This window comes from Colletotrichum chrysophilum (assembly GCF_026319265.1).
Source record: "Colletotrichum chrysophilum strain AFK26 chromosome Unknown scaffold_37, whole genome shotgun sequence".
In the NCBI taxonomy this organism is placed as follows: Eukaryota; Fungi; Ascomycota; class Sordariomycetes; order Glomerellales; family Glomerellaceae; genus Colletotrichum; species Colletotrichum chrysophilum.
The window spans coordinates 184,101-197,612 of NW_026517324.1; the positions used below are offsets into that span (position 1 = coordinate 184,101).

A 13,512-nucleotide genomic window follows, 5' to 3' on the forward strand; every position below is an offset into this window, starting at 1 on the left:
CCTAAATGCTGAAAGAAGTCAATCGCTGATATACTTCAAGCCTCGCATCATTCCCACTTGTGTGGAGCGAGCAATACGACCAAGAACCTGGTCCGGCAAGTCTCAACTACATTTCACTCGGCGTCGGCTTCGTCATCGGACTTCAAGTTTCGGGACCTCTTATCGACAAGGTATATTAGCTTTCCTTATACTGTTCAAAGATCCACACTGATGCCGTCGAGGTTTACCGAACGCTCAAAACCAGAAACAACGACACTGGCCTTCCGGAATTCAGGATACCTCTTATGTTTCCGACAGCCATAGTCACGCCCATTGGTCTTCTTATTTACGGCATAGCGGCACATTTCAAAATTCACTGGATCGTCCCAAACATCGGCGCAGCGATCCTGGCCGCGGGGCTCATTCTATCTTTTCAGTGTGTACAGACCTACGTTATTGATTCGTATGAGAGGTATGCTGCGAGCGCTGCTGGAGCAGCCGCATTCGTGAGAACGATGGCTGGCTTCAGTTTTCCTCTGTTTGCACCCAAGTTGTATGATGCGCTGGGCATAGCATGGGGGAATGCGCTTCTATCTGGGATCGTTCTTGTGATGGGCATTATTGTGCCGGTGGTCATGTGGAAGTGGGGTGCCTGGCTGAGGAGCAAGAGTCAGTACTGTGCTGGTTAGACGGGAATACGGCCAAACGTGGGCTTCGGTTGCAATCCATATGTAAGATAGAGGTATAGCTGATCCCGGACGACAAAGGAGTGCGGATTTTTGATCCCGAGTCTCTTCGATAACTCATGATGAGATGCGAATTGGAATCATAGCTTTCATGAAGAAAGAAGGGGCAGTGGAACATGTGAGTGTTCACAATGAACTCTACACGCCTCACTCGCTAGCGACTGAAACTAGAACGTCATCTCATTTGGCAAAGCAAAGCTTTCAAATTTACACACCTCAAACTTTTATTGCACAATAAACTCATCTCATGAACATTATGCGTCTTCTGTGATTAGGGTATAGGTCCAATAGGTAATTACAAGTCGTATGCTCACATGTGTGAGTAGCCAATGACAATACGCGTCCCGGGATATCAAAGCTGAAGCATAAACATCTCAATCTGACTCTCATCATCCATGTCAATCGGCCCCTTAGATCGACGCCCTGGCAATGTTCTTGCCGGCGACCAGACCGGGGCCCTTCTCCGTGAAGAAGGTCTTGGCCTTCGCCGCGCTGACGATGAAGCCGGGCAGCTTCATCGTGTTGAACTGACCAGTCGCCTTCTTCTTGCCGATCGTGACAAAGATCTGGGGCTTCGTCGTCAGCTTCAGGTCCTTGACCTTGGCCTCCTGGCCGGTGAGGACGGCGTCGAGGTTGTCAGCGAGGTGCAGCGCCTGGCCCTCGGCGCGCATGAGCTGCTTCGCCTCGAGGTTGCCGGCGTCGCCGGCACACCAGACGTTCCTGAGGCCCTCGACGCGCAGGTCGTGCTTGAGCTTCAGGTTGCCCTTGTCGTCGAGCAGGTTCTCCGGGATGAAGGATGTGTTGGGGCGGACGCCGAAGAGGGGCAGGTACAGGTCCGCGGTGAGGGTCTCGCCGTTGGAGAGCTTGATGGACTTGAGGGAGCCGGAGGTGTCGGCCTCGGTGACCTTTGCGTTGGTGACGAGCTTCACCTTGAGCGAGGCCAGGCTGGTGGCGGCGATCTTGCCGAGCTTGGGGAGGAGGCCGGGGAGGGGCGCGTCGCCCTCGACGATGAGGGTGATTTGCTTGGTGGAGCCGTAGGCGTGGCCGAGCTCGCCGGCGGTCTCGACACCGGTCGCGCCGGCGCCGGAGACGATGATGGAGTTGGCGGCCTTGACCTCGGACTGCAGGTTGTGCCAAGCAGTCAGGGTCTCCTCGTGGGTGCCGACGGTCTTGAAGGGCAGGCCGCTGGCGAGGGAGGAGCCAGTGGCGATGACAAGCTCGGCAAACTCAATTGACTTGAGGCCCTCGTTGGTCTCGACCTGGACGGTGTTGGTAGAGGGGTCGAAGCTGGTGGCCTTGCCGAGGACGAACTCGAAGGCGTCCTGGGGGTACTTGTCGAAGCCGGGCTTGATCTGGTTGAAGAGGGTGTCGTCGGAGAACTCGCCGGGGATGAGGCCGCGGACGGCGGCGCAGTTCCAGTAAAGGTGGGTTGAGGGGGAGACGAGGATGACCTTGAGGTCCTTGACCTTGGGCTGCGTGTACTTGAGCAGCTTGTGGGCGACACCGAGGCCTGCGTAGCCAGCGCCAAGAATGACGACCTGCTTGACCATTTTGTTGGCGGGACGGAGAGTGTGAGGTTTGTTGAGAGGGTAAGAAGCGAATTGGTCTGGCGGGATGAATACAGGTTATGCTGTTCCTCAAGGGAGAGATATGAAAGTCGTCGGCTTGTTGGGGTATTTAATCGGCGGCAGGCTAAGGAGCGGAACGGGGAAGCCGTGGGGGAGTGCGGATGGTAGGGCGATGGAGAAGATGACAACGCCAAACGATGCGGGAAGAACAAAGGAAGTACGAAGAGATATGGGCGCAGCTGGGCTTGGGGGGAACGGAGGGGATAATGAATGTTTTTATCGACACAAAGGCAGAGGATTAATTAGCTGGCGCCTCGTACAAGTCTAGGACTGTAACCCATGTAAGCACAGAGGAAGCAAGCAAGAGGGCGGCGGGTATGTACCACCACCGACCTGCCCCAATGTGAAGGAAGAGACTTCGGCCGAACAGTGACGGGGACACGCATTGCGGTTCGGGCTTTTCCTTTCTGGACCCTTCATGGACCAGCAATCCAATGTTTCAGACGAGGGAGCGCTCGGATTATTCAGCTATGGCGGGACAAGCGAGATTGATTTAGTCACCAGGCATTTTGCTTTTCGGGGGACAGTGGTCAGACCACGGGCAGGATTTCAGAGGTCAGATTCGGAGCCACGCGTTGGGAAAAAGCATCGCGAATCCGCATCCCATTGGGGACGGCATTTGGACAGGGATGGGGTGTCTTTGGTGTCTTTTGGTGTCTTTTGGTGCCTTTGGCGCTGGTGCGGCAGGGGTCCGACTGGCCGAGTCAAGGCAACGGCGCTGCGGGTGCCACGGCATTAGCGTAGCGCGCGCGGTGCGTGAAGGTCGAAGGAAGAGGGCAACCTGGAAAGATGGAGACAGAGTGGCTCCATGCTAAGCTTATTCTTGCAAAAAAGAGTTTGTATGGAGACCCGCGGATGGAGTCATCTGAGAAGAACGAAGAGGTGCTGGGATGAGCCAGGTGAGGCCATCGATATCCAATTAGTAAGTGAGTAAGTAATTTGATCACCCGCCGTACTGTGCCAAGCAGCGGGAGATGTCCCGTGTCGAGTGTTCAGTGTTCACAGGCCATTTACCGGTCTCTCCCCTCTGTGCGACTCTCCAAGTCGGATCGAGTCTAGGCCCATGCCGCCGGTGCATTAGGGGAGCAGATCATTAACCAGGGGAGGGGCAGACTGCCAGACACAGAGCCTGATGGCTTTCAACGAGAGCGCGAGAGAGCCTTAGTCAGGGGGTTGGGCGGCGCATTGGTAATACTCGCGCGCGGTAGTAACCCATATTGGAACGGGAGCATTCTGTCCCTTTTCTGCTAAGTTCTATTGGACATGGCATCTTCCTTGACTGGACCGACATCGATGGATAGATGGCGTCGGCGGTGGGAAAGCCCGTTCGCCGCGTATTTTGCACTAATCGGGGCCTGGCTGGGTGGGGGGAGTCGGCGCCGGGCCACCGCGGCGCTCGGGACCGTGTGGGGCTGCTGTGTTTTGGGCGGGAGACACAGTACGGCGCTAACACCCGCACGGATGCCTTCGGCGCTTCTTTCACTCACTCTCTCACTCTCACTCACTCCCTCGCTTTGTTCTCTGAGTGTCAGGTTTCTGTTCTCAGTCTTCCCAGCAGAGTCATCCATCAGTCCCGTCACTCTGGCTCCGTCTCTTGGCTCTGCCACGTCAAACGTTGATCATCGTCGTGTCAGCTTAGAAGAATTGCTTGTCATTACCAAACATAGGTAGATAGGGTAGGGCTGAACACGAAGAGCCACACATACAGTGCCCAGCTTGTGTCTCTCCCAATCTCATCCAAACTCACACCTTTCCATCCGAAATAGAAGAACCAAAGCTTAATGGAGCTCTGGCCAGTAAGCGCCGCATGCTACGTCGTCATCAAATCATCTCCAGTCTGACACCCTTGCTCCCCTTCTTCGGCATTGAGACAGCAAGGTCGAAATCATACTCCACGTCAACGTCTGTCGTCTCGTACAGTCGCATGTACGGCAGCGCGCGCAACACCACCGCCGCGACCGCGACATGAAGCTCGCAGTACGCCAGCCTAGAATCAAAGCGTGCATTGGTCAGCAGAAGCTCAGACATCCATGTGTGAAAACTTCGGATCATGCGGTCCATGACCTCGGGGGAAACTTACTGCATTCCCAGGCATTGCCGACTTCCCTTGGAGAACGTAAGCAGGAACCGCTCCAGCCCCTTCTTTCGCTGGCCATTCTCGTCGAGCCACCTCTCCGGGAGGAACTTGGAGGGCTCCGGAAAGAGCCGCTCATCCGTGTGCATGATATACGCCGACATGCCGTACGCATAGCCCCGCGGAATGACGTGAGAAACGTCGACCGGCGCCGACCCGCCCGGAGGTGTCCACGTGCCCTGGTACACCACGTCTTCATCGGGTGCGACTCTTGGCAGTCTTGATGGCGACCCGTACATCAGCCGGAGAGATTCCATCAGGACAGCGTTGAAATATGGGAGGCCTTCAAGTGTCGCCCAGCTGGGAAGCTCCTTGGGGTCGGCTTTCACGGTTGCAAGCTCCGCCCTGATCTTGGCGACGGCGTCAGGATTTCTGAGCAGATGGTACGTGCATATGGTAAGAGCCGATGCCGTTGTCTCGGTTCCTGCAGAAAGGAACACATTTGCTTCTCCGGCTAGTCGCTTAACGGTGAGCTCTTCCGGTGGCAGATCCGACTCGAGCAACGAGTGCAGCACTGTCACGCGATCTCTTTTGATGCCGTTTTCGTGCCTTGCTTTCATTTGCCTAACCAGCTCTGGGAGCTTGATCTTGACCGTTTCCATGAGGAGCCCAATCTTGGCAGAGAGCGGCTTGATCACCCAACTATTTCTCGTCAGTCAGTCACGGTCTCTCAACCACTCGAATCCATCCACCACTCTTGGGTGTTCGTTTGCTTACACAGGAATCATCTCCATCAGTCTCGTCGTCCATGGAAAGTGTCGCATGATGTGAATCAAATGAAACATGGTGTAAACAGCTTCTTTGAAGTTCGGCTCCCACGTGGGCTGCTGGAGAAACCCGAGCCCCTCGCCAAAACAGAAATCGCTGACGATGTCGGCAGTATAGCAGCTGTATGCGGAGGCGCCATCGAATGGACCTTGTCCTCGATATGCAAGGAATTTGTCCGCCAAACGCTGGGCATGTTGGTGAATCACCCACTCTAGCTTCTGAATCTGGGTTCGCGAGAAGTATTTGCTGGCCGCTGCTCGTCGGAGCTTGTGATGCACGTGGTCTACGGTTCCGAAGCCTCCCTATCTTACATGTTAGAAGCTAATTCTCAAGTTGACGTTCAGTGGCTGCGTACGTTTCTCAGACTTGAGGCCAGATGTTAGCATATTTTTATCTAGTAGGGGACATCTTCCCAAACGGGGTTCATGACCAACTCACTCATTGGCAAAACCAGCGACAAACATCTCTGACTTGTTGCGTTTCTTCGCGCCATTCGCATAGATGGCTTCCACGAACTCTGGGTCATTGCAATGCACCTCGTCAGGGTTGATTCGAACGATGGGACCTAGACAGTTTCGTTAGCCAAGCTCCCCACGTCACCAACGAAACCTCATACCATAGTTCTCGTGCATTCGCTTGATCTCATGAGTGAAGCGGCCCCAAAGCACCACATCATACCATACTTCGTACCAAAAAGTTGCTCCGGCAAGCTTCGGTCCGGGAAACTTTGCCAGCGGGTGGAGCGTGACGCGGTAGATGGCAAGCAAGCCTCCATAGAGCAGCCACAATGCGAACCCGACGCCAAGGAGCTGGGGCCACGAAACGCCTGCCCAGGAGATGTCTGGCACCAAACGAATTCCGTCCATTGTTGCTTTGGATGAGTGAGAGTTGAATGGAAGCAGGCCCTCGAGGCAAGAGGATGGATGAGGAGGGCCTCATGTGTTCTAAAGTAGTGGACTGCAAAAGTTCTGATCTGCCGGACCTGTCTTGCGTGTGTTCAATGGCATCAAAGGAGAAACTCAACGTGCTAAAGGACTGGCGACGCCCGCTGCAGCCCCAACATGTGCTCCTCTCGTGCTATCGGCAGCCACCATGTAAGCTGCTCCTGGCTTAGTGTTTCGCCACAAGAGGCTTCGTGGGCTCGACTCATTTTCCGAGGTGAGGGCCAGCGATTGGAGCTATGACTGCCCTGTCGGAGCATGCAACTAGATCTTTCCCGAGACTTGGCTTCAAGCTAGATGCACAAAATCAATGCATGATTCTGGCGATTGCGATGGGGACCTGCAAAAGTGGCGTGTCAATGACCATCATTACCGGCTTCCTGGGTTCGGGTCTCATGCACGACGTCTTTGATGGGTTCAAGCGACGGAAATGATGTGCAGAGAACTAAGGAGGATGTCTCAGTCCCGAGTGGTCTAACAGCAAGCTAACAGCGGGCTGAGCACACCGTCTCCGTCGGTGGCTTGGCCCCCAGGAATCTAGATCTTCGTCAGGGCGAATCATTGAATTGTCTGGGCACTAGTATTTGGTCACCATGCAGACAGGGAAATCGCTTTTCATTCTCTCCTCGGCGTGGCATCGCGGGACAGGGAGGTGAGCTTCACTCTCGCAGGGTGCATGAGGCATCCAATCGCGTAAACATCGGATTCAATCTAAGAAGTGGTTGTATTGTCATCTGTTCGAGTCGTACAACATCTCTAGCCGTTGACATGTCTCTGATTTCCACCGTTCACTACAGTCCCTTTACCCGCGCCAGGGCTGCAGACGACACAGCAGCATGGATTTCCGTCTCCGCGCCGTCTTCCAAAGGCAACAGAGGTGACCTCACAGTTGCATGGTCGAGAATACCCCGCGCAACAAGCGCATGCTTCAACGCCACGGTACCCTCCATGTGCGATCCTCTGTGGTACACTGCCTTCGTGACGGGCAGCAACCTGTCGTGGATCTCGCGGGCCTTGGGGTAGTCCTTTGCCTTGCCGGCCTTGATCATCTCAATGAGTTGCTCCGGCGCAATGTTGCCGTATCCGACGAGCATGCCATCAATGTCGAACACCGTGTGGAGGAGGTACTCGTCATGGCAAGTGAGTACCTGCAGGTCGGGCCGCTCCCTGCGGATGACGGGGATCTCCGTATCCCAGCGTCTCATGTTCCTCACGCCGTTCTTCATGGCGAACACTCCGGGCTGCGCCGAGATATCGAGGAGAGTCTGGAGGTTGTACGTCGCCTTGGTGTTGTCGGGGTACTGGAAGAGGATGAGGGGCAGCCCGCTGACCTCGTAGACGACCTTGTAGCGGTCCTGCGGGGCTCCCGGCTGGTATCCGAAGCGGAGCCAGCCGTGAGAAGGGTACAGTAGGCCGGCGGCGGCACCGGCTTCACGGGCGCGCTTGGCCTCGAGAGCGGCGACTTCGGTACCTTCGCCGGTGATGCCGGCAATGATGGGGATGCGGTTGTCGACGGACTTGACGAAGGCCTTGATGACGGCGACCTGTTCGTCTTGCGTCAGGAAAGTGCCCTCGCCTGCATGGCCGAGAACAACCAAGCCCTTGACGCCGGAAATGCTGCCGAGCCAGGAGCCAAGGCGTTGGATGGCATCGTAGTCGACCTTGCCGTCTTTGGTGAAGGGAGTGATGGGGGCAGGGGTGAGGCCGCGGAGGTCAAGGCTGACTGACTGAGAACCCATTTTGGTCTATTTTCTTGTGAAGGAGGAGTTAATGAGGATTTGATTAATTTCGAATGGGCTTGATTTGCTTGTAGTGAAGATGAGACGAGCTTGATATCGGTCACATCTTGTCTGTTTTATAATGCGAAGAGCCTCTCAGGATAACCCTCGCGGCGACAATCTCGCGCTTCACGAAAAGCCGAAGTCGCGTCTATCGACACTTGAAGCGCCTCTAGCAGTTTCATGTAATGATGTGCCATCCGGAAAGCATGATCGTGTAGGTTGATCCTCCCCCGCTTCCCCGCGTCTCCGGGGCGGGGGGCCAAGTTTTCCGGGAAGAGTCCGGACACCAAGTCCGAGATATCTCGGAATAGCGACTCGTGACCTGGAAACACCAGCGCCACCACGCCCTGTAGCAAGCCCTGGGCTGACTTTTGCGCCCTAACCGGGTCCCGAGGAGATAACGGATCGTTCTTGACTGGAGAAATTGGAATGTGACCCCATCCCCACGCAACACGTGTGTCATAGTCGATGCACCCCGGAAGCTTGGTGTAATAACAAGTGGTAAAAGGTACCCGGCTACGTGGCTCAAAGTGGACGAATCCCTGGCATGATACGACTGTTGAGGAATTGGCTTCAATTCCTTGCGCCTGATTGTCATGTTCTGTATGTTTCCGAGTACGAGAGTATTCCGGTTCTCCGGGTCTCCTCGAATCGTGTGGCCTTACGCTAGAGGGACTAACAGGTTTTTTATCCGAGTCCTTTTGTGCGGAGGACGCCGGCGCCAAGAATATTTCCCCAGATTCCTCCTTGTTTATCCCCGCAACTCCAGCACAGCTCGGAACATTCTGGGCAGACCAATCCCCTTTCCCCAGGAAATCTTCCCCAGACAAGTTGTTGAGGAGTCTTCTGGCTATAAAGAAAACACATTTCAGCATTCCCTCTTACCAAGTTGCCTCCTGCCGTACACAAGGTGGTGTTTCGGTCATCCTCTTTAGCTTGCCTAGAGGATATTCTACTCTTTGAACATTTCCTTTTGCTTTTGAAACCGTCAACATGACGGCTGTACGAGCATCGTCTGACCGCTCCGACATCGAGCACGTTGCTCAAGAGAAGGACTCTGTTGCCCATAATGAGTTCCAACAAAACAGCGGCATGAGCCCTGAGGATGCAGACTTCCTCGCCAATTTCCCGGAGGAAAGGAAGAAGAAGGCTGTCCGCAAAGTTGATGTGAGTCTCGACCCGACTTCTCTCTCTCTGCCTACCTATTACTGACGAATATTGAATCCCTAGTTTCGACTAGTTCCAATGCTTGTCCTCCTCTACCTTATGGCCTATTTGGACAAGACCAACATTGGAAATGCCAAGATCGAAGGCCTCCTTGACAGTCTCCATATGACGGGAGTCGATTACAACATCGCGTTGTCCGTCTTCTTCATCCCGTTTGTCTTGGCCGAAGTCCCCAGTAACATGGTGCTGCACATGTTCAAGAGACCATCTCTCTACATTGGCGGAATCGTTACTTGCTGGGGTGTCGTTATGACCTGCAATGGAGTTGTCCAAAACTTTGGGGGCTTGGTTGCCGTGAGGATTTTCCTTGGTCTGTTCGAGTATGTAAACGTGAACCGAAAAGATCTCATCAAAACTGACGAAACATTCCAGAGCCGGTTTCCTCCCCGGTGCGATCCTGATCATCTCCAAATGGTACCTCCCCAACGAGACACAAACCCGCATCGCTATTCTCTACACCTCCGCCGCGTCTGGTGGAGCATTTTCAGGTCTCCTGGCGTTTGCAATTGCCAAGATGGATGGAGTGGGCGGATACGAGGGCTGGAGATGGGTAAGTTGGTTTCATCCTTCCAGGCCGTACAAATCATCTGACAAAACAAGATCTTCATCCTCGAAGGGTTAGCTACGGTCCTGATAGGTGTCATGTGTTTTTTCTTTCTTGTGGATTCTCCTGCCCTCTCCAAGTGGCTCGACCCCGAAGAAATCCGCTTTCTGGAACTACGACAACAAGCCCGGCGGGTTGTGCGACCCAACGAATTCCGAGACCATCACTTCGATAAGCACGCATTTCTCTCCGTGTTGACAGATTGGAAGGTTTATCTCCTAATCTTGGCCAACTGGTCGAACGTCAGTAAAAAGACTTAGTGGCCCAGAAAAACACCATTGGACGTTACTGACTCTCAAGTTTAGGCTGTCCCAAATTACGCACTGAAATTTACAATGCCTCAAATTATCAAGAACATGGGCTTCACATCTGCCAACGCTCAGCTGTTGACAATCCCGCCGTATGCTGTGGGTGCTATATCCGCGTACCTGTTTTCGGTTTTTGCGGACAAGTATTCTTGGCGAATGCCGTTCATCCTCGGCCCGCAACTGCTCCTGGTTGTTGCATTCACCATTCTATTCACTAAGAGCGAGGACATTAAGAACAACATTGCTGTAAACTACTTTGCCATTTGCCTAGCGTGCTTCGGGTACGTCACATGCACATGAAAAACATCAAGTATAAGCAGGAAGGAACTAACAGCAATGTGTCCAGAATGTACCCCATTCTTCCAGGAGTCAACGCCTGGAACGTCGCCAACACCCCGAGTCCTACCAAGCGAGCAATCAGCATCGGCTTTCTCGTCTGTGTCGGCAACATTGGTGGCCTCATCGGTAGCTATATCTACATGGACAAGGAGGCTCCGAGGTACCTGACCGGGTATGGGACTTCATTCGGATTCGCGTCGGCAGGAATAATTGCGGTCATCACGCTGGAGGCATTATTATATAGGAGGAACAAAAAGAAGAGGCTCATGACTGAAGACGAAGTCAGACAAAGACATTCCGACGAGGAACTTGATCGCATGGGAGAAAAGAGCCCGCTCTTCAAGTATGCTCTGTGAGCATTGGGTGTTGGCTAAAATGGATTCTGTGTCTTTTTTTCTTTAATTAATCTCATCGCTCCCGGTGGCTTGCACTTGGTCGCTAGTAAATCTACCTAGTAGTTAGCTTCGATTGTGCCCTGACTCAAAGACCAGATACCGCCAGACCGTGCCCTGAACGGCACTTGCCTTGTTCGATTGCTTATTACAAAGAAAGTGGAGGATATCTTATCCTGTAAGACGTTTCAACGTAGACATTCATCTTAAGTTTAGGTCCGCAAAGCCGTCCGCGCACGAGCGGTCCGAGTTCTCAAGTCAGCTCCGGCGACCGGCTGTCAGAATCCACCTCTGTGGAGACACATTTCACATATCACGGCCGGTTGGCCCAATGGCAAGGCGTCTGACTACGATTAATCGTGACATCAGGAGATTCTGGGTTCGACCCCCAGGCTGGTCAAGTGAATATCTTTTTGACCACCGAGGCGCATGTCGACACAATCTTCCACAGGTGTATCGAGTCCTTTTTTTTTCGCCATCAAGTGGGATGTTCAATGGGTTTTGATGTGAGATTGAGTTGAGAGTCCTTGACGTAGTTGTAAGTGCTGGTATGTTCTAAGACTCTAGTCTATTGCAAGTCCTTGAAGAATGCGCTGAAGGATTCGAATTGCATGAAAGGCTTGGCCTTGGGACCAATCATCGGCTCCATGCCCTTGTCGCCCTTCTCCAAAGCCTTGCGGTAGGCAGGACGCTCGGCAACATCCTTCAGGTACCTAAGAATGTTTTTGTACGGTGACAGGTCCAGCACAGGGTAGAAACCACGCATGGTTGTGATACTGAAGACCGTCATGATGTCCGCAGCGCTAAGGTTCTCGCCCGCCAACCACTTGTTGTTCGCCAACCGGTCATCCATCAACTTCAGGCTGGCTTGGATCTTCTGGTCACATCGCTGTCCGAAGGGCGTGTTGTATGCGCCAGCGAACAGGAGGGTCATGCCGCGACCGATCGCAGCCTGGAGGGAGCCGTTGGCGAAATGGAACCACTCGAGGTAAGCCGCATAGTCCTTGTCGTCGGGGGATCGGCTCAGTCTGGGCGCGCCGGAGCCGATCTTGGGCTGGCCATGCACAGTCAGGATGTACTCGACTGTGGCGCCCGATTCCGAGATTTCGACTGGCGGTGAGACGGTGCTGTCGCGGAAGTAGGGCGCGGTGCCAGCGGGGTTCTGCGTGGGGTCAATCGACGCTGTACAGAATCACCTGACCCTCGCGAGACTTACAACATCCTTCAAGCCTTGTGGCGCCAGTCCAGACTTGGGATCTCTCTCATAGATGTTCAGTTTGTAGGGGACTTGCAGCTCCTATGCGGGGTTAGTTTGGGTAAGGTCGCAATGCGCGCAGACCGCTCATCGGACTACTCACCTCCAACAACCACACAATCCTCTCGGATTGAGACAGGCCCAGATGGAAAACTTCGAGCGACATGGCTGATAATTATTGTATGATGCTATGAAATGGAAAAGCTTTGCCGGATTGCACTATTGGACGAGTCAAGGTAGAGTCATGGGGTTCCCCGTCTGATATATATCGATCTGGCAGGTCGGAGATTTGGGCGACTGGACCGTGCCAAATGTCGCAAGATTGACGTCAGGACCCAGGAACAGAGTTTCCGAGGACAGCAACGGCAGAGAAGGCGGCACCACGAATTGAGATGATTGAGGCGGCAGAGCTCTTAGCGGGTCAAAAGCTGGGGAGACGGTCGAACGGTTGCAACGACGCGGTGCAATTCTCTGAGCCGCCGTCCGTGGCTAGAGGGGCGAGCGGACAGGGACCGGGCGGATGTCACGGAGGAGAGCGGGCACTACTGCGAAGAATTCCCGGATTTAGGAGAGATGGTCCGTCCGTCCGATCGTCCGATGGGCAGATCTACTATCCGGGCGGCGTTTTGACCTTTCTGAGGTTTTGACAGGATTGCGAGCATCAGTCATCATCAGTGAGTTTGCGCGTTGATCTGCGGGGTGGTTCATGTGCCGCCGCCAGACTCGTGTATGTGTATGGTGGAGTGGTGGTGGTGTGTGAGGTGTCGGTAGGTATGCCTGATGAAGGTTTTGCGGGACTTTTTTCAGCTACCGGTTTGTCTTTTTGTGCAGCGATGTGCGGCAGGGATCAGAGCTTCAGTCGAGAGAGAATTTAACAGCTAATTAATTTACGTGCCGCGGTCCTCACGGTGGCACGTTCAAGAACAAGAGCAGCAATCAATACCGAGGTATTTGTCATTGGCTGCTGTGAGGGGCTTGGTTTTCAAGGGCCGGGAAGACCTGTGTTGTTTACGGTTAGTGAACCCGAGACTTGCACAACTCTTGTGGGCATCCATGGATAATTGTGCCTCCCCCTTCGCAGGCGGGCAGAAGATATGCAAAGCCGTGGTCAAACACCGAGCCGAGATATGATACCGAGACACACGGGACGCCGCTACCGACACAACGGGCACTTTGTCTCTCTCTGCCTGTTTGGGTTCTACTGTTAATTGTGTCCCAGAGGCCCAGCCCAGGCCCAGACATGTCAGGGCGTTTTCTAAGCTGCAAGACGAACTTACACAATCAGATGGTAAGCAGCTTCCACACGTGGCTAAGTCGATCGCAGATGGCCGGAAACAAATCCAATTGGTCCCAGGCGGTACGGAAGAAGCCACAACCTGGATGTGAGGCATGTGAAGCGAGAGGAGGATG

At 54.0% G+C, this 13,512-nt stretch overlaps 5 protein-coding genes and 1 non-coding gene across 6 annotated transcripts; 2 read left to right on the plus strand and 4 right to left on the minus strand.

The window, feature by feature from the left end:
- Positions 1-1,135: 1,135 nt before the first annotated feature.
- On the minus strand, positions 1,136-2,275 carry COL26b_005487 (uncharacterized protein; the record flags this gene model as incomplete). The annotated part of the gene is made up of 1 exon (XM_053178332.1): positions 1,136-2,275. One exon carries the CDS (start codon positions 2,273-2,275, stop codon positions 1,136-1,138), a length of 1,140 nt encoding a protein of 379 aa, XP_053037734.1.
- A 1,899-nt stretch (positions 2,276-4,174) lies between these two features.
- Positions 4,175-6,121, minus strand: COL26b_005488 (uncharacterized protein; the record flags this gene model as incomplete). Its single annotated transcript, XM_053178333.1, has 4 exons — positions 4,175-4,340; positions 4,434-5,129; positions 5,694-5,820; positions 5,872-6,121. The coding sequence occupies 4 exons, from the start codon at positions 6,119-6,121 to the stop codon at positions 4,175-4,177; spliced, it is 1,239 nt and encodes a 412-aa protein (XP_053037735.1).
- An 866-nt stretch (positions 6,122-6,987) lies between these two features.
- On the minus strand, positions 6,988-7,935 carry COL26b_005489 (uncharacterized protein; the record flags this gene model as incomplete). The annotated part of the gene is made up of 1 exon (XM_053178334.1): positions 6,988-7,935. One exon carries the CDS (start codon positions 7,933-7,935, stop codon positions 6,988-6,990), a length of 948 nt encoding a protein of 315 aa, XP_053037736.1.
- A 1,035-nt stretch (positions 7,936-8,970) lies between these two features.
- On the plus strand, positions 8,971-10,811 carry COL26b_005490 (uncharacterized protein; the record flags this gene model as incomplete). Its single annotated transcript, XM_053178335.1, has 5 exons — positions 8,971-9,144; positions 9,208-9,524; positions 9,577-9,754; positions 10,114-10,397; positions 10,463-10,811. The coding sequence occupies 5 exons, from the start codon at positions 8,971-8,973 to the stop codon at positions 10,809-10,811; spliced, it is 1,302 nt and encodes a 433-aa protein (XP_053037737.1).
- Positions 10,812-11,164: 353 nt separating this feature from the next.
- On the plus strand, positions 11,165-11,247 carry COL26b_005491. The gene has a single exon. It is a non-coding gene; the product is annotated as a tRNA-Arg (tRNA).
- Positions 11,248-11,415: 168 nt separating this feature from the next.
- On the minus strand, positions 11,416-12,268 carry COL26b_005492 (uncharacterized protein; the record flags this gene model as incomplete). Its single annotated transcript, XM_053178336.1, has 3 exons — positions 11,416-12,009; positions 12,064-12,144; positions 12,206-12,268. 3 exons carry the CDS (start codon positions 12,266-12,268, stop codon positions 11,416-11,418), a joined length of 738 nt encoding a protein of 245 aa, XP_053037738.1.
- Positions 12,269-13,512: the final 1,244 nt, after the last annotated feature.